Here is a 24,693-nt window from a genome sequence, read left to right on the forward strand (position 1 = left end):
TAAAGAAGAAAAGATAAATCAGTTCCTCTATAGTCCTAGTAGAGTCCTCAAAACATCTAGCATTTCTTTCAATCCATATACACCACATAAGACATAAAGGGATCATCTTCCATACTACCGCGTTTCGAGCACGTCCTCCCAACCACCAACAATCGAACAAATCCCTCACTCTGCAAGGCGTAACCCAATGCAACTCAAACCGACTAAAAATAGTATGCCAAAGGGTTCTTGCGGTTTCGCAGTGAAGAAGAAGATGATCTACTAACTCTCCTGTCTTCTTGCACATACAACATCACTCCACCACCACAAGGTTCCTCTTACGCAGATTATCATGAGTCAAAATTTTGCCTAGGGCCACGGTCCACCCGAAAAAAGCCACTCCCACAGGCACCTTTGTGCGCCAAATACTCTTCCAAGGAAACACATCATAGTCAAAATTAGACAAGGCCTTGAAGAGCGACTTAACCTCGAACTTGCCTTTCTTAGACAAGGTCCAACAAATACGATCCACTATACCTATAGGGATCTTGCAAGAGTACAACCGATCAAAAAAAAGGAGCAACCAAATCCACCTTCTAGTCCTGAATGGGACGCACAAAAATTACAATCCACTCTACAACCCCATTCCTCCAAGTAAAATTATCCTTCACCCAAGCTTCTTTGTGTCTAGCGACGCTGAACAAAGACGGGAAGTCTTGCTTCAAAGAATTTTCTCCACACCAAATATCATGCCAGAAACGAACTTTCGACCCCACCCCCACCTCAAACCGAATGCCTTTGGCAAAGTTTCCATAATCCCATACCATGAGAACCCAAAACCTCTTTCGTGCACCACCCACCTTCCTGGTCTTCATACTTAGCTTTGATAACCTTGCACCAAAGAGCCTCACTCTCATTCGCATATCTCCAAAGCCATTTCCCCAGAAGAGCTTGATTAAACTGATGCAACTTTCGAATGCCAAGACCACCGTAGTGCAGGGGATGACAAGCTTGGTTCCAATTTACAAGATACACCTCAGACTCATCTCCCATCCCTCCCCACAAGAAATCTCTTTGGACTTTCTCAAACCTTTTAACTACACTCATGGGAATCGAAAACAGAGACAAAAGGTAAGTCGGTAGATTAGACAGCGTACTCTTGATGAGAGTTAAACGGCCTCCTTTAGAAAGGTACATCCTCTTCCAACCTGCCATTTGATGCTCTATCTTCTCAATCACATCATTCCACATAAACTGAGCTTAGCTTGAAAGAAACATAGATAAATAATAATAACTTGAAGAAACAAAGATATGATGAAACTGAGCTTAGCTTGAAAGACTCTCATGGGATCTGGTACATTTCTCCAGCCAACTAAAATACAGACAGAAGTGCCTTAAACGGCCTGCAAATTCAACAAAAACAGATTAGCTGGAGTCTTTAGAAGACAACTTTGCAAATTGTGGTTTCCAACTTAGAGATAAAAAAATATCAAAAAATTTAGAATGGAAATTCATATAAGGTCTAATCCAATAAAGGAACTTGCTAATATGTTTCCCACTAGTATTAACCATCAACTCTGTGCCTCTGCACAAGGATTTCTAAGATTGGAGACAAAATTTAGAAGCTAAAAACATCATTTGCTCCATGACCAATGTGTTTCAAATCTAAGCATACCAAAGGGGAAAGAGTGGCTTGTAACTCTACATCAAAGGACAATTTTAGAAATTTCCAGGGAACATTTTCATACTTCAATATCAAGTTAGCAAATGTGGAACAGTAAACGACATCTCCTTACTAAAAGACAACGATTCTTCTTTGAGTGAAGACTCTATAAACATGAACATAATACCCATTGAGATTCCAATTATCTCTGAAAGGGAGCACTAATATGTAATTAGCTGTATTTTAATGCACATTGCTGAGAACAAAGATGTAATGCACCTACAGCCAATGAAAATTCAAAATCAGATGTAAGGAAACTTTGTTACCTCAAAAGGCTTCGGAAGATCACCGTTCCTTCCAAATCCTTCAAATCATCAATCTCTGTGTGCCTGGCGACCATAATTTTCTTCCTACTAAAGCCACAGGAATGAAGGTAACTCCAGAGTATCTTTTGTCTTTCTGATGAGTATCTTGAAGGGAGTATATATCAATTTTCCCCATACAGCAGGTCCCCTTGTGGTTCTACAATATATTCATTCATTGAACCATAATTCTTAAAATTTCTACTGCCATTTCTTCTTTTCGGTCTTTTTACTGATTTCTATTCTCATCATCATCCCACGGCACTAACAAGGCTTATTAACATGGCAAATCATTTGGAACCGGGTTCGGGGGCAAAGCTCTGGTTTTTTGTCAAGATAAATGCTATACAAACTCTCTATTTTACACTCCTGAGTGTTTACTACCTAATGTGACAGTTGCCACATCATCTTTCCACCACAATATTTTTTAATCCCATCCGGCCCCATCCCCTTACTCTCTTTCTGCAACTGCCGCATTATGGAGTAAATGCTGCCACATTATGGAGTAAATGCTTGGAGTGTAAAAGAAAGAGTTTGTACATAATTTTTCTTTTTTTCATATTCCCTAAGGATTTGCAAACCTAAAAATAACAGAGTCAACATCGAAAAATTATATTCCTCAACTTCCATGGACCACTTTGTCTCAAATCTTCCTTAGGGAATCCATGTATACTCCTGAAACAACCAATCTCAGTCTAATTAGAAAAGAATTATCACAATCACTAATGGAAGACATAGTAGCTGACATTGTGGCAACTAGAACAAAATTCTCCCCATTTCCTATGTCTATCTCGTACAGATCATGAAAAACCTCCCGCAAATCATGTATCAATTTCTCATAGAAAGACCTATTTGGAGAAATGACATTTATAGCGAGAACACCAAAATCACAAAGAACCAATTTAGCAGCCAAAAGAACATGCTTCCTTACAAATTCCAAAGGTGGAGCAACTGTACCACTACTTGCATCGCTCGAATCCAAATCGACCATAATAGCATCAAATTTGTTATTGATATCATTGCTATCATACAAGCAATTACCATTCTCTGCCTCATTAACACCAAAAGAACACAAATTGTGCCCATTTGCACGATATGCAAGTTTCTCTATAACATTTATTGCATCTCCAACAATAACCCGGATAGAATCATTACCATCCAAAGCAAAAAACCGCCGTGCAACCCTCAAAACCTCTTCATCAGCCTCCACCCCCACGACCTCAAAACCCAATTGGGATTTCAGAAAAGCAAGCAAAGCCCCACCCCCCACACCAATACACAACGCTTTCGGCCTAAATCCACTTCGAATCCGTTCCTCAATACAACTACTGATCGAAGAAAGACCGGCCACCATTGGCGCCAGATAAGGATGCACCAAAACATCAATATCCGGTTTGAAATCAACCTTTCCAACTCCCACATGATCAGAACCAAAATCTTCCTCTGGAACAACACGTATCTCAGTCTGAATCAAATTTGGCATCCTCTTGAACCTCAATCGCCTCCGAAACTCCCTCTTCGAACACTCACCCATCTCACTACTACCACTCTCAATTTCCACATCCTCAACCAACATTTCACCCGCGAAAGACCCAACACAATGCTCTAATACCACACTACAAACCACATTATCCTCGTATCTCAAAATGGGTATCTCAGGAATTCCATTTTTGAACAAAGATTTAGGAGACAACGCAAGCAAAAGAGGTTTCAAGCTCACCTCGAGGCCGTGGGGACTGTTGTTGATCGGGCGGCGGAAAATCGTTGGCAAACAATGATCGTTGACGGGTGGGTTTCCGACGAGGATTAGGCGTGAAACGCCGGGAGCGCTGAGGAGGAGCTGGAGGTGACCCGACTCGGTGGAGAAGATCCAGTCCGGTTCGCGGTGCTCGGGGACGAACATGGCGGCGACTCGGGGTGAGTCGGGGGGTTGGAGCTGTGAGTCGAGGACGGCGACTCGGAGAAGGGAGGTGGGGCGTAAGGGGTGAGGGAAGGTGAAAGTGATGAAGCGAGATGGGGTTAAGGTTTCGAAGGTGGCTGGGTCCATGGCTATCGAGTTGTTTTAGCTGTAAACAACGGGATTGAACAGAATAGCAAAAATTTATTTATTTATTTTTTGTATTTTTCTGATTTTTTTACTTGTTTCGATTTTTCAGAATTTTTTACTTTTTCTATTTTTTGTCTTCATTTTTCTTTTTCTTTTTTAGCTTAATATATTTTTGTCATTTTTTTTTAGGAATAATTCGAAATCTTATTGAAGCTCAAATAGAGCATATCAAGAAAGGAGGGGTGTTTCCTCCTTCCTAATAATACCACCAATACCTGGTGGAATACAATGCCACCTATATTTATCAATGACAAGGGTACAAGCCTCTTTTGCTAAATGATGGGAAGCAGAATTTGCTCCCCTAATAACATGAACAAAACTTGACATTGCAAAATCACTCTTACGCCATTGCACATCTTCCACAAAATGACCATAACTGCTCTCACATGACCCAGTGGAGTTTACTGCCTTCACAATCGTTAGAGCATCTCCCTCAAATATAACACTTGAAAATCCTAGCTCCTTTGCCAAGATCACGGCATGCAAGGCAGCAAGTGCTTTAGCTACTGTAGGGTCTGCTGTTATCCTTTTTTTGATCCCACAAGCAACCAAGAATTTACCATATGCATCCCATGCTAGTAGTCCCAGGCCAACACAAGAATTTCTGTGATCTATTGCAGCATCCCAGCTCACTTTTATCATATTCACCGGTGGAGGCTGCCATTTGATCATTTGAAATTGTTGTGTTGCACTGTCCGTCCCCTTAGGTTGTGCATTTATCCTCTGAAAGTACTCCAGACCAACAATTGTATTCATGAATAATTGATTGGGAGAGATGAAATCACCCCCATGTACAACATTGTTACGCCTCAGCCAAACACTTCTAGCTAACACTGTAAAGAGCTCCAATTCTTCGTGCTCATACCGCTCGATCAGCTCTTCAAACAGCTGCACAAAGTTTCTATTTCCACATGTGCTCTTCTGTAATTTAATAGGTCCACAGCTCCACACATCAGACGCGGATGGACAAGACCAAACAATATGCTCCACACTTTATTCTACTAAATTACAGATTGAGCACATTGGTGAATTAGTCACCCTTCTCTTGAACAAATTGGCTTTTGTTGGGAGAAGGTTGTGGCAGGCCCTCCATACAAATATTTTCACAGTGTTAGGAACGTTTAGTTTCCAGCAGACTTTCCATATCGCACTCCCTTGTCCCTGCTTCGACATTCCCCCACGTGCCTTTGCTTGCCATTCAATAGCCAGATGATAAGCACTACGGACTGAAAAATGTCCATTGGTTGTACACCTCCATATTAATTTATCTTTAGGAAGTAAAGGACTTAGAGGAATATTCTTTATCACTGCTGCCTCCTCCTCAGAAAAATTTTCTGAAATTATAGTGTTATTCCAGCCCCCCGTAGCCACATCAATAAGGTCGCGCACCATAGAGTTAGCCGCAAGAGTAATCGGTGGGGATTGGACAGAATAGGTTGTTGGTCTTGGTAGTCAACAATCACCCCACTCCCGAATGTCTTTCCCATCCTCTACCCTCCATATTGTCCCATTCTTTATAATTCCCTTTGCTGAGATTATGCTCCTCCAAGCCAAAGATGGCATTTTCCCTACTTCAGCATCCAACACCATCACCGTAGGTTAATATTTAGCTTTAACAATCCTTGCCACTAAAGATTCCGACTTTTGTATAAGTCTCCATATTTGTTTTGCCAAAAGCACCTTATTAAACAAAGCCAAATCTTTGAATCAGAGACCCTCCTTAGCCTTGGATATACCCATTCGCTCCCAACTCATCCAATGAATTTTGGACATATTCTCCTCGTGCCCCCACCAGAACCTTTGCATGAGCCTATTAATATCCTTGCATAAAGTGACCGGTAATAGAAACACCGACATACAATATGTAGGGATGGCTTGAATGACTGCCTTCAACATTATTTCCTTCCCAGCTTGAGATAGAAAATGGACTTTCCAATTTTGCAACCAATCCCACACTCGATCCTTGATATTCTTAAAGGCTTTTGATCTCGATTTTCCCACCAAAGTTGGCAACCCCAGATATTTTTCATATTTTTCAGTGGCTTGTAATCCAGACAGTCGGGTAATCTCATCTCTTTTTGCAACACTAGTATTATGACTAAAAAATAGAGAGGTTTTGTCCTTATTCAATTTCTGTCTCGAGGCAACTTCATATTTGTCTAATATCTTGGTGAGTCGTCTCCATTCCACCGAATTAGCCTTACAAAAAAGAAGACTGTTGTCCACAAAGAAAAGATGGCTAATTCGTGGACCCTTTTTGGATGTAGGCACCCCTGTGATTACCCCATTTTCTTTTGCTCTACTTAGCATAGAACTAAGGGCCTCTGCACAAATAAGGAAGAGATATGGGGATAGCGGATCTCCTTGTCTCAAACCTCTCTTTAGAATTATATAGCCCACCGGTTGTCCATTGACAATAATAGCATAAGTGACAGTTTGTACACACTCCATTATCAAATGTATCCATCTTGCAAGGAACCCCATCTTGCACATAACTGACTCCAAAAAAACCCACTCCACTCTGTCGTAAGCTTTACTCATGTCCAGTTTGATTCCCATATAGCCTACTTTGCTCCACATTCTGATGTGCATGGAATGTAGAGTTTCATAAGATGCTAATATATTATCTGTAATCAAACGCCCTAGAAGTAAAGCACTTTGAAAGGGTGATATTACATGAGGTAAAACCTCCTTGAGCCTATTAGCCAAGACTTTTGAAATAATCTTATATATTACATTACATAAACTAATAGGCCTATAATGATTATAGGCTCCATAACAGAAAAATTAAAAAAGTGTAGGACCGCTTCACATACCTCCGGACCTATGGTATTCCAATGTTGTTGATAGAACCCAGCAGTATATATGTCTGGTCCTGGTGCTTTCAATGGTGCCATCTATTTGAGGGCAACTACAACCTCCTCCATTGTGAAGTTTGCCAAAAGTTTGCATGCCATGTCATGGGTCACCTTATTTTCCACTGCTGCCACGCATTCATCAACAGAATGAGGCCATGCCGAAGTGAAGATGTTTTTATAATAAGCCACAAATGCTTGCTCAACCCCATCCGCCGTTATCCACTCCTGGCCGTTTCCATCGAAAATCTGAGATGGAGTATTATGAGTTCTCCTCTGCATGGCACACGCATGGAAGAACTTCGTATTGCGATCTCCATTACGAAGCCAATTCTCCTTAGTTCTTTGCCTCCATTTTGTGTCTTCTTGTTCTAAAAGCCCATTCACTTCCTCCCTTAGCTTTTTCAGCCTCCAAGTTTACACTCCTTGCCACCCCCTGCATCTCTTCAAGCTCTTTTGTTTTGGACCGGATAAGATCCTCTGTAACAAGGACTATTTTTTTAACCCATCGTAAAATGGAGCGCTTACATGATTGAAGCTTCTCGTGTACATTATGCAATGGGTTCTCGCATCTTTGTTTCGCCTGCCAACCTTTCTCCACTTCATTCTTAAAATCTGGATGAGACTCCCAACTGGCTTCAATTCGGGAAGGTCGACCATCTCTCCTTCTGAAGCTGGCAACATCAACACAAAGAAGAAGTGGATTATGGTCAGAATTGCGTCTTGCCAACACCTTCACCTCTGAGCATGCAAAAAGTGAAAGCCATTCTAGATTTGCAACGGCCCTATCCAGATTTTCTTGCGTAAAAGCATCATCCGGCCTGCCATTAGTCCATGTAAACTTTGGCCTTGGAACCCCAAATCACTAAGCATACAATCCTCCAAAACTTCCTGAAAATCCACCATTTGTCTTCTAGTTTTAGATACAGCCCCCCTTTGTTCGGAAAAGCTTACTATCTTGTTAAAATCTCCCATATATAGCCATGGGATAGGGGCAAATGTAGCTAGATATCGAAGGAGTCCCCATGCTTCCCTTCTTTTTGCAACCTCTAGATGGCCATAGAACCCTGTAAATTTCCACTCCACCCCGCTCGCATGCATACCTATAATTGCATTGATATGTCGCAGACTGTAGTTCTGTATTTCCACATTAAAATTATTTTTCCACAAAAGAATCAAACCTCCGTTTTTCCCAATGCTATCCACCACAAACATGTTATGCATCCCTAGTTTGATTCTCAAAAAATCTAAATTCATGTCGTGCACCTTGGTTTCCATAAGGAAAACCACCGTGGGTTTCTTTTCCTTCACCATCTGATGAAGGTCCCGAACTGTCTGAGGGTTCCTAAGCCCTCGGCAGTTTCAACTTAAGAGACTCATAAGTGATGCTAGGGCTGCATAACAGCCGCTGCCAAAGCTTCGCCATGAAGGTCCTCCTCTACCCCTTCTCTCCTATTCCTTTTTTCTATGGCCCGATAATCTCCTCCCTCACTGTTCGAGTTTTTTCTTTTTCCCAAACCATTATCCCCCTTACCATTGCACACAAGCTGCAGAGCACCCAAGCTGCATGCTTCATATTGCTTTTTCATTGAGACCTTCGTTTTTTTTCTTTTCGGAGAACTCACGTTAGTACTACCTTGCGCTTTTGATTTTCCAAAAACAAAGGCTGGAGACACTACATTTTGGTTGCCAGGTGGAGACATTGCACTGCTGCCAGCTATCCCACTTCTCTTTAGCCCATCTATAGCATCACTTTTATCCACCGTTGCCCAAACCATCTTCTTCTTGATAGAGTCCCATTGGCCCACGTAGATATTTTTTTCCCCACCTAAACAGTACTCATTTGTTGGTTGACTCATATTCATAACACCCAAATCTTTTTCATTAATGCTCTCCACCCCATTAGGACACAACTTAAAGCCCCCATTATTCTCTCCCGAATCCCCTCCCTCATCAATCTCCTCATCCTGTAACTGCAGTCTTCCAAGATTTTTGCTCCTTGATATGGAGTAAGCAGATTGACTTCGATAGGGTGTTTTTCCAAAACTACCCCTCACCAGAGTTTTGGAATTTTCAGATGAACCTCCACCACTTTAGCCCCTCTCCATCTCCTCTTCCCTCTCATTCCCATATCTGCGTTGTTGGCCATGTTCTCCATAAAAACTTCCTGCATGAACGTGGCTGGTTCGCCCCCTGTCGCCCAACCTCCACCCCTCCCATATCTCCTTGTTGGCGATGGGACCCGAAGCCAAGGTCCAAATTCTACTTTCTTCTCTCCCCCATTAAGTCTCCAGCCTATAGGTCCTCCACATCCACTCTTCCCATGCTTTATGACTCCACAAGTATAGCAATATCGAGGAATCTTCTCATATTGAAAAGCAATCCAGATAGATTTGCCCTTGAGATTTATAGTCCTCCATCGTGAAAGTGGTTTAGTAAGATCTAGACGAATCCGAACTCTTAAAAACTCCCCCCACCCTACTCCTTCCTCCGTGACATCAATATCTTCAACCTCTCCCACCGAAGCACCAATCTTCTGTCCCACTTCTCTTCCTATACAAGACAGCGGGAGACCAAACATGCGGACCCAGAAAGACGCTTTATCAAACTCCAATTGGGATGGTGAAGTAACTCCATCATAATCAACTATTGCAAAAAGATGATCATCAAACTTCCACGGCCGACCTTCCAGAATACAGACTTTATCACATTCACTCGCAAACTCGATTAGGAAAAGATTTGCTCCCAATGTTTTGAAAGAAACTCGATCTGTTGGATGCCATGCCCGTATCAATGGCGTCTTGAGGACGTCCTTCCCCACAGTCCGATCTGCTAGCAATTTCCCAGCAATACAAGATGTACCCCGAGCAGCCAAATGAGCTAAGTTAGACTCTCCAATGGCAAGGTTGGCCCCCTCTTCCTCCTTTAGCGTGAGATTTTCCCAAAAGCCGAGATAATTCCTCCGTCGTGTTTCCCATCTCACTTGTTCGTTACTCCTTGACACACGGATAAAAGTACTCACTCCACCCTAGACCCGGGGGATAGAAAGCTTCACCTCTGGGCCCCAGCAGGAAACCCTAGAGAGAAGAAAAAAATTTAAGTCCTGTTGTTCTAATATTATCCCCCTATATTCTAATTTATTTTTGTCATTTTATAATGGATAAGATATTGTAACATCAATAGTAAAATAGGGAACATTGCAAAAAATATAATATTAGAAAACATTATAAATAAAGTGGTAGTTAGAATGAATAAATATAATTTTCCCTTACATTTGTTTTTGAACAAATGTTATTTATTTTAACCATGTTGAAATATATATAAAATATAAAATAAGAAAATAAGAAAATAAGAAATAGAAAGAAAAGAGAGCTGAAACAGAGAGAGACGTATGTGCTACATCTTGTATATTCATCATATCAAACAATATTACATAACTCTTTACTTATAGAGAGATAATGAGTAGTGACTAAGAAACCCTAAAGTATACTTAAACTAATTAAGGAAAATAATAAACCTTACAAGGTATTATGAATAATATAGTCGGCCCAAGCTTGTGGGCCCAGCCCAAGCCAACAGAGAAGTAGGAACCAAGGTGGTGTTTGGTAAATGAGTTGGCCTAGACACTGTAGTTGATATAGATTGATGTAAAAAAAAGTAAGAATGTTTGGTATAAAAAAAGTGAAAAAGTGGTATGGAAAAGTGAAAATGTTTTGTTTTGTAGTTATTTTTTTTATTTGAATAATAATAATAAATGAATGATGTGATATAAAAAGTGAAAAAGTTATAGTATTTTGACGTTGATTTTTTTTAAAAAAAATGGTGATGAATAGTAACGAGGAAAACCCCAACTCATTTACCAAATAGAGCCTTAACATAGCTTGAAACCTAGGGAGATGGCGCGATCAACAAATGACATGGTCTCAGAAACACGTGCCTCTCGGGTATGGAGATCCAACTACCGACAGGGAAAGCTTGGGATAACAAACACCCGAGCATACCAAAGTACCTACTAAAGGAATCCAGGAACAAATATGGAAAGATATCATCATCCACCATTCATGGGATACACAATAAACGCAGATACAAATGTGGTATCTCTGGAATAATCGTAGCATCAGGTCAAAAATTTGGCAGCATTACAATCACTCCCAAACTTCAGATTTCAACCAAGTTATCATCTTTAGCTCCAACAATCAGGCTTATAAAAAGGCTCATATATGAAGTATGAATGTACGCAATTTTTTATCAAGAAAATTGAGACTAAGGGAAAGGAACTAACTTAGCCATCAGATGAGGATCCGTAGGAACATCCCCAGCGAGTTCTCTTAACCTTTGATTGTTTTGCAGATACGTGAAGGAGTGCGAAGAAAGGTCACAAAGAAGTCATTGTATTCATCGTACTGGAAACTGTTTTAACACAAGGAAATATAATTATAATGAATAAAAATATTCTAACATAAAGAGAAATAATTTATTAAGGAAAATATTAATAAACCTAGTTTATAACATATAAAATATTCCAACATTCCCCCTTAAACTCAAGGTGTAAGCTTGAGTTTGCAAAATATAATAAAATAAAGGCAACTAAAGTCGATGGTTGGATCGAGGTAATGTCAGCGAGAAATGCTGAAAGTGACTGCCGGATAAATATTGGAGAAACGAGACAACCCGCTAAAAGAATCCGGTTAAGGGACAAGCCGCAACTGACAATGAAGGCCAGAGAACAAAAACTAGCTGTTAAATCCTATAAAGGGGCAAACCACATTGCGCTAGGGTTCGCCGACAAGAAAGACGAGAAAGGTTGAAAGTGACGGTTGAAGAAATATCGGAGAATAGAAAGAAGCCGCTAAAATAATCTAGTGAAGGGCCAAGCTGCAACTAATAATGAGGTCAAAAAACGAAAACTAGCTGTTAAAAAACCTATGAAAGGCCAAACCGCATCGTGCCAAGATTCGCCAATGAAAAGAGCCGTTGATCACAACAAAATTGGGAGATCGTCAAAAGAGAATGTCATAAAACACCAGAAAAAACGTTTTTAAGACTTTTATGACAATATATCAAACAATATATTCACTATATATATATATATATATATATATATATATATATATAGTCACTATATATAAAGCGGAGAGAGAGACGTATAGGCTATATCTTGTATATTCACTATATCAAACAATATTACATAACTCTCTATTTATAGAGATACAATGAGTAATGACCAAGAAACCCTAAAGTAGACCTAAACTAATTAAGGAAAATAGTAAACTTTACAAAAAACATATAATAATGGAGAATAAAAATATTTTAACCTAAATAAAAATAACTTATTAAAAAAAATATTAATAAACTTAATTTAGAAAATATAAAATATTCCAACAAGCCAAATGATATGCACTAAGCTCATAGACAAAATTGAACCTACTACTGTTTATGCTTCGAGAGAAGCTCTAAATCGGTGGTTCTTTTCCGCCTTCTCATTAGTTCTGTTTGGGGGGGAGATATGGCCTCTATTATCGTCCACTCCTCTCATTTTTTCGTTTTTTATGTGTCTTATTTTCCTTTTGTTTTTCTCATTATTTTCTTCTTTATATCCGTTGTTCTTACCCCTAAATAGTTGTTTGGTGTTCCACCTTACTCTTCACCGGGGGCGGAGGCAGGGGGATTTGCCCCCCTCAACTCCTAAAAATTCTTCTTACTTTTGGTAGAATTTTTCCTATGGTTATGCCCTCCTTAGCAACTCTGGAGGGCAAATGTTTTTATGAATACCTGTACCTTGAGATTTGAGTTGACTCTGATTTTTTTTTTTTATTTGTCACTTTAAGAAGTTGAAACTTTTAGAAGAACGAAAGGTTGAAGATGTACAGTTAATTTTTTTTTTTTTTTTGAAAACGCATCGTTTCACTAAATAAAGTTTCACTTTGGCTGACTAGCTGTTCACTTGCTCCCACTATTTTCTTGACATATAGAAGAAGTTCTGACTTCACTACGTAAGAACATTAACAATAGATGTCCTATATGTTATTCATTTTCCTATGTTTAAGGAAAATTTCAAAAAAATCATAAAAACCTATTCACATAAGATTTCCTACATTTAATCAACTATTAAGGGTTGCTAATATTTCCTAATGTGTAGGGAACTAAAAGTGATTCCGTATACATTATTTTAATATAAACATTTTTATTTTCTCTCTCATACTTCAACCTTTTATTTTTAATTGGGGATTGTGTTAGAATTTTGTGAAAAAAGTGAGGATAAGTAGGGAACTTGTATTTTGTAAAGAAATAATATTTTAAAGGTATAGAGAAATGTAAGGGAAGCTATTGTGAAGAATATTTTCATAGGAAAGTAAAAAGTAGTTTTATTGTCTCCAAGAGGTAGTTCAATTGGCTGGGACCACGTCTAATGAAGCGGAGGTTATTAGTTCGAATCTCCTCACCTCTCTTATGCATACATGTAAAAAAAAAAAAAAAAAATTAATAAACTTAGAAAAAATTAAAGGAAAACTATTGCTAATGCTCTAAATAATCAAGAAAAGACAATTTGCTTTCTCAATATAAACCATTGACAAGACAAGGCACTGGTGCAAGCACAAAAATCATATAAAAAAAATTAAACTTTGCATCACATTTTGTTCAAAACAAAACAAAGTACGGGTAAGAAAAAAAAACAATAATAATAATAATAATAAATCAAGCAAAAAATAGCACATTACGTTCAAAGTTAAAAAAAAAAAAAAAAAAGTACATTAAATTTAATTAATAGCAGCTCAAAAAAAATAACAAATAACAAAAAAAATTAGCTAATTTATCACATCTCAATTTGTCTAGTATTCCTTTCTCCATTCAACAATCGGCATCTTCTGTCTCAAAAGTTTCAGTAAATTTGTTTCTTTCAACTTTCAAGCATTCAAGAATCCATTCAACTTTTCTTATAAAAATTGAGGTATATAATTAAATTTTTATATTTAAATTTAGATCGTTCTTTTATATTAATTGTTTTAATATTTATATTGCTATTATTGATAATTGTTTTTGTATTTAATTATTTATGAATATATATAGTTTTTGTTGCATATTTTAATGGTATAAGATATATAATTGTTTTTAGGGTATAAAATATATAATTGTACCTATATGAGATTATTGAGAAAAACAACGATTCTATTGAACTCCAATTAAATTTTTATATTTTGTTAAATACTCTTAATTATTTTTTGTTCAACTTTATTTTTGTATTCATCAAACAAATTTTGCCTCCTGAATATACATCCTGGCTTCGTCACTGCTCTTCACCGCATAACCGCCTCACCAAGCCTCCATCCGCTCTCTCGTCAGCCTTGGTCGCCCTCTGCCTTGTTATTGGCAAATTTTCTCATTTCATGTCATTTTTCACCAATCCTACCCTCTAATCCATGCATGTGCCTTGCTCTTAACTACTTCCCACCGTCGCTACTCTCCTCCACCACTACAACAGTAGTTCGGTTTTTTGTTGAATTTATGTCTTTTTTATTTATTTATTTTTTAGTGCTTTCAATTTTCCTTGTTGTCTTTGGTGGGTTACTGTCCCTCATATTTGTTGTTGTTTGATTTTGTAAATTAGACTTTTGTAGTCGCCATTCGTTACTCGTCAACACAACAAACTATCAATTGAGTTAATGTTTCCCATAAACTACAAAAAATTGTCAAGATCTCCTATAGTGGCTTATATCATTAATACAAAAATTATAATAATAATATATTTTTTTAAAAGAGCAATTAACAGAAAAAAAAATAAAATCACGGGGTGGCTGAACTACCCCAACACCTCATTAGTCTTGGCTAGATTATCGTCAGGTGATTTGGGGTGGTTGAAACACCCCCAAATTTTTTTTGAGCTAGTCAATCCACTTCGGTTTGATTTAGGAGTGGCTAATCTTATCTACCCAATGGGGGGTGTTTTTTCAAAATACCTCTTCTCACTTTTTAAATTATCAGTTTTGGGTGCTTGTTTTGTTTTTTGTTTTTAAAATTATTTTTCTTTTTTATTTTTTCAAATTTATAGGTTTTATTTTTTTTTTATTTTTTTGTCTTGACAAAAATTTGTGTATGGTAATTTTTTAATTTTTGACTACTTTGGAGAGTAATCCTGCAAAGTCACTCTTGTGTCCCTTAAAGAATTATGTAACTTTTAAAATCACTATTAAACTTGTGATGAGTTACTATTAAATTTTAATCACATGGTGATTTTAAAAGTTATATTATTTTTGGATTCAATAAAGACTTTTAGAATTGCTTAGCTTTGAGAGAAATTGACATTTTTTTAGTAGTTTGAAACGATATTAACAATGAAATAATAATTTAAAAGGAATATATGTATTTTTCAATAAAACAAATTGAAAAAAAAAAAAAGAAAAAGAAAAAAAACAACGTGAGGGACCGAATCCCTTATATTTTCATCGTAGTACCTTATTTACGCTCCACGTGTCCATGAAAGGACAAGTTTCACAAAAATCCCATGAACCCCCCATCAGCAAAGCAAGTAAAGTTTCAATGTAATGTGGAGGGAAGACGAAGAGGCGGCAAACGGCAAACCTCTCTAAATCGCCAAAACCCAAAAACAAACAAACCCTCCACAATTTCACTCTCTCTATCTCTCTCCCTCTGAAATCTACTTGTTTTACATGTAAAACGATCGAAAATTTTCTCAGCTTTGTCTACGCTCCATGTGTGAAGAGGTACGCTTGCTTTCTCTCAGTTTCGGAGTTTGATCCGAACTTGCTTTGTCAAACCCTAGCTCTGAAAATTTTCTCGGTGCTGCTTTTGTTTATTGTCAATTGCGGTTGCTTTATCGTTGTTTGGTTGCTCAGAAAACAGAGGAAACGAAGAAAATGGAACGAAGTTAATGTCATTGTGGACAAAATTTTAGAGAAATTATGAAGAATATAGAACTTTTTGATTCGACTAAGCAAAGTTTTACCACGTTTTATCAACGATCAGACGGATTGTTGTGGATTATTTTATGGTGTGATTTTTATGTATTTCTCTGATGATAAGTCTTGATGGTCATGTTGGTCGTTTTTTTAGCTTGTTTTGTTTGATATGGAATACGTGTGCTTTTGTTGCGTGTTTTGCTTAATAGCACGGTTTGATTGTTGTCAGGTTCTTATAAGGCTTTAAGAGCAGAATGAGTCTGAGTAAGTGACTTTGAGTACTATAAGAGTACATTGCAATAGATTTTTATCTAGAAACAATTTTGACTCATTTTCATTGATCTTTTTTACTACCTTTTTTTTTTTTTGGGTGTGTGTGTGTGAATAATCTTTGTATTTCCTTGCATTCAATTTAGGATGAGAAGCACAAGGAGAAATTCGCAAGTAAGGCTTCAGTTATGTTTGACTTGTTCATACTTTCATTTTTAATATTCAATTCTTTTTTCCAGTTTTACTGAAGTTTGTGAATGGAAATTATAAAGGGTAGTAAATTCTTAATGTGGGTAGTTTCAATAGAGGTGCACGAGTCCTTGGTGCATCCGATGCGTGTGGATGAGTTGGAGAGTTTATTACTAGGTTGTTAAAAAAAAAAAATTAAGCTAAAGGAAACAAAGAAAATAGGTATATGCATAGGAGCAAGATCGTTATGGAGGTTTCAAAGCGTTGAAATTACTGGTGAGAGATATTGGAGAGAGGTGGTTTTTACCTGACTTGGCATGTATCCATTAGGTAATTAAAGAAGCGTGGTGTATTATAGATCCATACTCTTGTGTTCCAGATTTATGTAATTAAGTCAATGTAACATTCACCAGTGAGGAGGAGCTCTTATATAGTATTACATTGACAAATTTGAATTTATGATTATCTAAATTTAATGTTAGTGATTGATAAGGAAACAGTTTACTGCAATTTTTTTTAAAAATATTTGTCGTCTTAGATTTTCCTTATAATCAAATAATGAAAGTGATCAAATATTGAACTCGCCACCTGTTTCTTCTTTTTTATCCTATTGTGTTGACCAAACAGCTTTTTACAAGAAGGCAGCTTGCTAAAACAAACAGAACATTTGTAGGATAAACATATAATTTTCATTTTTGAAGGAAAATAGGTCAACTAGTCCCCTAAAATGTGGACGAGGATCAATTAATTTTTGGTTTAAGTGTTGGTAAGATTACTTTACCTAAAATTCATTGGTAGAATCTCTCCCATTGAAGATAAACCAGAGGTAATTTATTTAAAGGTTAGGATGTTGTAGAAAATCTAATAGATATAATACTCCCATGTATTTTATTAAGAAAGGAAAAGAACCATAAATGGTTGACTCAAGTGGTGAAGGCCTTGGACTTGGTGTCCCCATTAGGTCTAAGGTTTGAATCCCATAAGGTACAAATAACTCCTTAGGGCCACGCCTGTGGCGAAGTCAAGGCTTTTCTGATCTATGTGTTGGGGGGTGTTGGGGGGGTGGTGGAAGTGCCTTGCAAGGGTTTGGGGTTTGTTATTCTGGGTTGTGTACATGAAGTGGTCCTCCCTTGGAGGGGTTTCTTGTCATTTAAAAAAGAAAAAAAGAAAAAGGGAAAACAATTTATTTTTCATATAGCTTTCTCTCTCTTTCTCTGTGTGTGTGTGTGGTGGTGGGTGCAGAGAAGACAAGCAAGTAGGAAAGAGAGCTCGTTGGGTGCAAGAGAGGAAGGGAGGGAGGGAGAGTTTCTCATTTAAATGACATGGTAGTTTTCCACCTGTTAGATCTTTTCGACAAATCCTAACGTTTAAATGTTTTCTTTTAAGGTGACAAGCAAGTATGAGGCTTTGTTGGTTTCAGCTTACTCAAATAGGTGGAAAACGGTTTACCTCTGTTTTTTTTTTTTTTTTTTTGATAAATGGAAAACAGTTTACATTTTCTTGGAGCATAAACCATGTTTTAAACCTAGTTTGCTTCCCTTTCCCATTTTGCTTCCCCTTCTCCTGTCCTCTCTTCCCTTCGCCCTCCCTAGTGCTGCCACACTGCTACTCTCTTCCTCCCCTCACTTCTCCACACGGCCACCATTTCCACCTGTCCTTCCTATACCTTTCTGCCCATTCCATACCCGTTAACAAATCATTGTCTACCAACCCTTGCAAGTTTTTGTGGATTTAACTTTAAGAGTTTTTTGGTGTAACCAAACACTAAAAATTATTTTTAGAGATTTAACCAAACAATAGAAAACAATTTACTTTTGGAAAAATATTTTTTTGTTGAAAACATTTTTGCTGAGAAAACATTTTATGTCAAAACAAGCAATGCCTAAATGTTAGTAAGATTGCTAATTTACTCAATAAGCCTATTTCATTGAAAATTTCTTTGAGAGATATTGAAATATAAAGTCACAAATTATTGTTGAACAAATACATTGTCTTTGATATGATGAGTGGTGTAAATGGTTCCAAAATTTATTAGTAATTAAGTGACATAATTTTTGATTGAGCGCAAGTTATTCTTTGGAAATTCGTAGTTGTCAGATAATAAATACTTATGAAAAATTGATTAATAGATGTCAATATGTAATGTATGTAACAATTGGTGTAGGTGGTGAAGAGGGAGAAAAAGTAACACCATATTTAGTTAGAATATGTAATAGGAAAGATTCAAAAGCACTTCAAGATTGAAACTAATACTTGGTGTTGGACAAATGGACAAGTTAATAAATTTATGAAGTGTGTAGACAACAAGCAAGGTCTTGTATCGATCTAGAAAAGAAGTATTGCCTATTAGGAAAAAAAAATATAGAATAGGAAATTGTTAAATAGATTTTAGGACTTGTGAAAGAAGTGTAATGTTTTCAACTTACACGCCATCATTTACATTTGATCACACTTGAGATTTACCTAACAAAAAGAGAAAAGGAAAAGAAAAAAAACGAAAGAAAGGTTGACAACATTGGTTTTAATCTAGAAGTTTAATGTGGAATAAGTCACAAGGATCAAGGCAAGAAATGCAAGACCAGTGGGTTGTTGCACAACTTTGGACATGGGGCACAATATTGTGGCAATGCTTTAGAGAACTAGCATCATCTTTCCTATATCTCATTCACTTCTCTAAATGTAAGGAAACTCCTAAAAATTCAATTGAAACAAACTCCCAAGGGAATACTAAGGGAAGCAAAAGTGCTACCCTAGATTTGGGGTAGCACTTTTGGTTCTCTTAACATTATGTTTATATTACAAGACCGTCTCTTTCCTCTAACACTTATTTGAAACAATATTGAAATGGTTTCTCTTTCTTCTCTCTTTTCCCTAGTATTTAATTTAAAGAAAATTTAAATGGTATATGGAAAGGATTAGGGAAGTTTTTGCGGAGTTTATTTGAATAGGAAACCTAAAAGTAGTTTGGTTCCCAACATTTAGGGAAAATCTAAGGGAAACTGCTGCTCTTAGCGCCACCTAGATTGTTTGGTTGTTCTGATACCATTAATAACGACACATGGAAAGTGTTAGCCACATCTGTTCTATTACTTTAAAATGACTAGTCAAGTTGCAATTGAAACCCCCTAAAATCACTTATACTAGGCTTAGTAAGTGATTTTAGGGAGTTCCAATTGCAACTTAACTAGTCCTTTTGGAATAATAGTGTAGATGTTGCTGGTGCTTTCCTTGGGTCGTTATTCACATGAACTATATGTGACGGTTGAGGTCGAGTGGTAAAGTCAAAGTCTCTATTTTTGTCTCTCTTCTAAATCAAGAATAATGGAATCTATAGTTCTAAATGCTCCACATGAATTAGATTATCCTAAATTTCTTCTATAGTTCTAAATTCTCCACATGAATTAGATTATCCTTCTCAGTATAATGGTAAGTCGCTTATAACTTGAAGAATATAATTTTTCTTTACTTATACTAGAAAAAAAATTATGTTAGCTGTTTGTTTAAAAGTTTGTATGCAATATACACATTAATTATAGTGTATATATGCTTATTTGTGTCATCTGTGTGTCTTGAGATAAAAACCAAGATTATTTACAGTGTTAACCCATAAAATATACCTTATAGTACGATTATGATATTATGTATTTTAGACTGCCAGTGACACTTCTACAATGGAATTGTATTCATAAGAAATATTTATACTTTTTAGACGCATCCTTGCGCTTTAAATACCTGAACATTTCCAAGAATTGATAGTAAATTTTTGAAAATGCTTTCTGATACTATATACCTTCTTTTTTAGTTACTACTTATCCAGGAAAAGAAAAATAAATAGTATTTGTAACTCTTATATAATCTTAGACACTGGCATAGCTCAAATGGTAGGTACAACCTTTGTTTACTAAGCTAAAGGATATAATTATAAAGGAAAAACATTAGGGGGATTTTAATGTACTTTGACCTTTTTGGTGAGTGATGACTTTTTTCTCGATATGTAATTTAGAGTTGCATCAGCTATTATGGATTTGTAAGGATATAAGAGAACAATAATGTTTGTGACAGATACACATGCATTTTTTTTATTCTCACTGTATCTGTACCTTTTATTTTCATGGTTTCCATATTTATGCATATGTATTTGTGCTTTTTATGGAAATACGTTCTAAATTCAATAACTAGCGAAAAATTGGAGGTATGTTCAAAATCACTGACTAGTTAATTTGGAATATTGAGATGTGCTTGCTTATTCTAACATAAAATTGAGAACGACAGTGTTTAAATGATTTATATGTTAAGTATAACTTTGAGGAGTGGGTAGATGGTTAGTATAAGACTGAATTAGGAAATTGTGTCCAGGGTGGGTTCTTATTATTAGTCATGATGGATTACTTTCTTAAGGTAAAATTGTTGTGTTTGTTTTAAGTTTTACAACGTTATGAACAAATGTTACCTTAATTTCATTCCATGAAAAATAATGTTTGGTAAAAAGTACTTTTAGTGACTACATTTCCATCGAAAATGATTTGTATCTAAATTATTTTGGAGTGTTTGGCATCGATGGAATCAATCTAATAGGTTTTCTAGTTTCTGGCAATGGAGGCGGTTGGTGGTGATGATTTTTGATAATCAAAGTGAGTTATCTATTGTAAGGTGGCAATGAATGGTGACCAAATGACGGTTTCCGATCAGTCAAGAATTGTCAAGATTGGCCTGGTTGGTGAGGGTGACTGTTGATTGGTGGGAGTTGGCGGGTTATTGCGAAATCGGTTTTTTGGCAGATGGTTGGTGGTAGTGGAAGGCTTGAGCCTATTGTTTTAAACTTAGATTTTCATTGGCCAGGAAGCAGTGATTGGTTTTCTATAGTGAGAAGTGTTAACTTATGGGTTATTTTCTGCAAAATGAAAGGAGACATAGGGTAGGAGGTGGTGGCCAACTTATTTTGGAGACGGTGTGGTTTCAAGTAATTGGAAAGAAATCATGTTGTCATTGAGAGTTACTGCTTGGAAGAGGTTTTTTCTATCTGTTTTGCAATCTCTTTCCACCTCCATCTTGGTTTCCGTTTTATTTTACACATATAGATTACATCAATTGGTTTTGCTAGTATAACTGGATTGTTGTTGATAAGATATTGACATTGTGTTTATCTAGAATCTATATGAAGGCGTGTTTGGTTACACTTACTTGAATTGATTGTATAGGGATTACATAAAATTGTTATCATGACAAATTGAAGTTTGTTATATGAGTACATATATTTTTTTCTTTATTAATCTTAAACAAATAATCGTAATATATGTTGGATTCTCTCATCGCAATGCATTAGAAATATTGAATTGAAAGTCTTAGTGAATATATGACAATCATGATTATCCAATATGATAGTCATTCTTTTAGTTGAATTGCCTGATTATGGATCTCCTAGCTTACTAGGTTCTGCAAGATGTGAAGGTTCTTTTTCCCTAGATTTCTTATAGCTTCTTTGGCAGTAGGAAGTCTCGTTTAGTTTTTACTTCACAGGTGATTAAACTGGAGTTATTTTTTGCTTTTTTGTTTTTGTTTTTTTTTTTGTTTTGAATAGATTAACTGGTTTGGAATGACATGATCACATAATTGGGATTTTCATGGAAGACAGGAGTAAAAAACGAATGCTTTTTTAAGCAGGAGCATGGAGTCATGATAAGAAGTGAGAGTGCTACATAATGTAGTAGACTCTGCATTATATAATAAAATATTGGTCACAAAATTACGGGCAAAGCACCATTTCTCATTGTATATTTGTCTTATTAGGTGTGGAGCCTAATGTCTCATCTAGTTTAGATGGTTTTCGACAATTAATTATTTTACATAGTACTCTTTTACATAATTACAAAGATGGTGCATGAGTAGATTTTCTCTTTGAGGGTAATGATTTCATTGGCTTTTTATTGGTGATCATATGTATGAGCACAGTATCTGAGAGCCAGTGGAATCACTAGTATGCAATATAAATTAATTGTTTCTTAATGAATTCCCAAAGTGTTACAGGGAGGCTTGGTTTCTAATGAGCATGGGAATCTCCAAGAGTTAATCCTTGCCCATCTCCGCCAGATGCTTAAAGAAGTAATAAAGAGAAGATAGAATCAGTTTCGTAATCTTTAGTGTTTGTTAGGATCATGATTCAAGTATTGCATTTTTTCTATCTTCAAGCATATAGCAAATTTGTAGCTAAAGTGTCCTAGGTTCCCCTTGCCAAAATCTTTTTATGTCTGGTCTAACTAATGTTTCCTTTTTGTGAGCATAAGAATTACTCTAAATGCCTTTTAACCTATCTATCGATTAGACAGTCACATAGAAATAATTCTCATTTTTGCGAACACCTTCCCCTCCTGCCAGCACAACCATAACACCCCACACACACACACAAACACAAAAAAAGAAAGAAAGAAAATAAAAAGGAGCAATGAATCATACTGGACTACACACATCGAGTTGATCTTCTTCAGTTTGATTCTCTACTTGATAAAAAGACTTAGTATCTAAAGTGATCTTTTGATTTCCTCCATATGTATATATTCTCCTTTCACATCTAGAAAAGTCCCAAGTTCGATACTTGCTAGGTGCAAACTTCTCCTTGGAGCCACATCCCCTGGTGTAAAAAGCTAGTGATTTATGTTGATCTGTGTAAGGAAACTTCCGAGGGTACGGTGCACGGGTCCGAGGTTTATTCTGCAGGGGTGGGTCTGAAGTGCCTTGCCTTGTTGAAGTTTTCTGTCATTAAAAAAAAAAAAAAAAGGGGGCATGTCATTTGAATAAGTTCAAATGTGTTATGCTCTGATTGAACTTTCTAATAGGGGTGGTTGGCTTTATTAGCTTGTTAGATGCTATTAAAGTAGAAACAATTGTTTATTGTTCTTTGCGCTGGAATATGTTTATTTTGGTTCATTCAAATCCTTACTTTCTTTTCAGGTAAGAAAATTCTTATCGAAGATAGAAGAAGGCAGGAACCTTAAAGCATGGAAGTATGGCAAGAAGAATCCACAATAAAAAATTAAAGGGGGAAACAGCAAAATTAAGAGAAGAAGATCTAGAGATAACTCCTCAAGAAAGACAGAGGTATGAGATCCATAATTGACTATAAACCAAGCAAATATCAGAGGAAGATCATCTTGAGCTTATTCGTGGGGATCTCCATACATCTCCATACCTTCAGAAGCTATGGGTTTGTTTGGTAAACTTCTGCAAAACTTTGTCTACTTCTCAAACAGTGAAACTCTTTTCAAAACTTGTTGACCAAATGGATTTTCAGATGTGGCCCCATCACTAACACATTTTTAAAACAAGCTACAAAAACTCTTCTCCAAACTTAAAAGACCTTACAAAAAAATAGAACACAACACACACACACACACACATATATATATATATATATATATATATATATATTAAAAATGACTTAATATTGTTAAAAAAAAAGAACTTAGTGGTATTGTTGCCGCCGCTTGGCAGCGGTGGCCACTCTATTTGATGGCCCTGCAGTGGTAGCTAGATAATTGGCTACTGCACATGGTGGCCGCCAAATCACACCACGGTGGTCGAATGGCGGTGGTGATGGTGATATGGCCTTTAAGGTTTTTAATTTTTTAATTTTTACGAAACAATGTTCTAAAATTTTACCAAACCAATTTTCAACTATTTTCAAATGTGACTCCCACCAAATCAATACTTACCTTTTACCTTTTTCAAACCTCTTTCAAAACCCAAAACCCAAAATACTTCTCAAAATTTTACCAAACGGGTCCTATGTTGCCATGCTCGTTCCAGATAGACCACATCAAGCACAACAACACAACTTAGTACCTGCATAACTTCTCCACCTTCAGCGTCCATTTAGTTCTGTTGGCTATTTCAACTTGATTGGCTATATCGGTAGCTTACTTGATTACTTGCTGGCAACGCTATTTAGTTTTTACTTATTTCTTCTCTTCATTGCTTTATGTTCCTCTTGTAGGGTTAGTACAAATTGGGGTGGACTAGTCAGCAAAGCATGTCGTTGCAAACCCAGGTTAGTATAACGTTTTCTTCTTTTGTTGAACGGTTAGTATGTCCACTTGAGCTTCTCATTCATAACATGTAAAATTCACTTCACGTGCTGATGTGTCGTGTCAAAAATGACTCTTGTCATCTTTGTTGGGCTCCTGAAAGTGGGTTTGAGAATTGCTCTCTAAAGTATTTTCAGATATTGACAAGTTGTATCAAATATCCTATCGCATTTGTGTTGACAAACTAGGTAGGAAACATATGCTGTTGCAACACGTGCATTACAGTTCATTGTCACATCCAATGACGTATCTTTTAATTGATTAGTAAAAGCGGA

The 24,693-nt window shown here is 36.7% G+C and overlaps 1 protein-coding gene and 1 long non-coding RNA gene across 2 annotated transcripts; one reads left to right on the forward strand and one right to left on the reverse strand.

Moving 5' to 3' along the window:
• LOC132171716 (uncharacterized) lies at positions 1 to 4,066 on the reverse strand (the record flags this gene model as incomplete). The annotated part of the gene is made up of 2 exons (XM_059583104.1): positions 1 to 1,382; positions 1,969 to 4,066. A coding segment is annotated over one exon (1,419 nt), but the record flags the coding sequence as incomplete, so codon positions are not given.
• Positions 4,067 to 15,541: 11,475 nt separating this feature from the next.
• LOC132175484 (uncharacterized) lies at positions 15,542 to 24,382 on the forward strand. Its single transcript, XR_009439432.1, has 3 exons — positions 15,542 to 15,686; positions 23,286 to 23,547; positions 24,328 to 24,382. It is a non-coding gene; the product is annotated as an uncharacterized LOC132175484 (long non-coding RNA).
• The last annotated feature ends 311 nt before the right edge of the window (positions 24,383 to 24,693 follow it).

This window comes from Corylus avellana, chromosome ca1 (genome assembly GCF_901000735.1).
Source record: "Corylus avellana chromosome ca1, CavTom2PMs-1.0".
NCBI classification, from domain to species: Eukaryota; Viridiplantae; Streptophyta; class Magnoliopsida; order Fagales; family Betulaceae; genus Corylus; species Corylus avellana.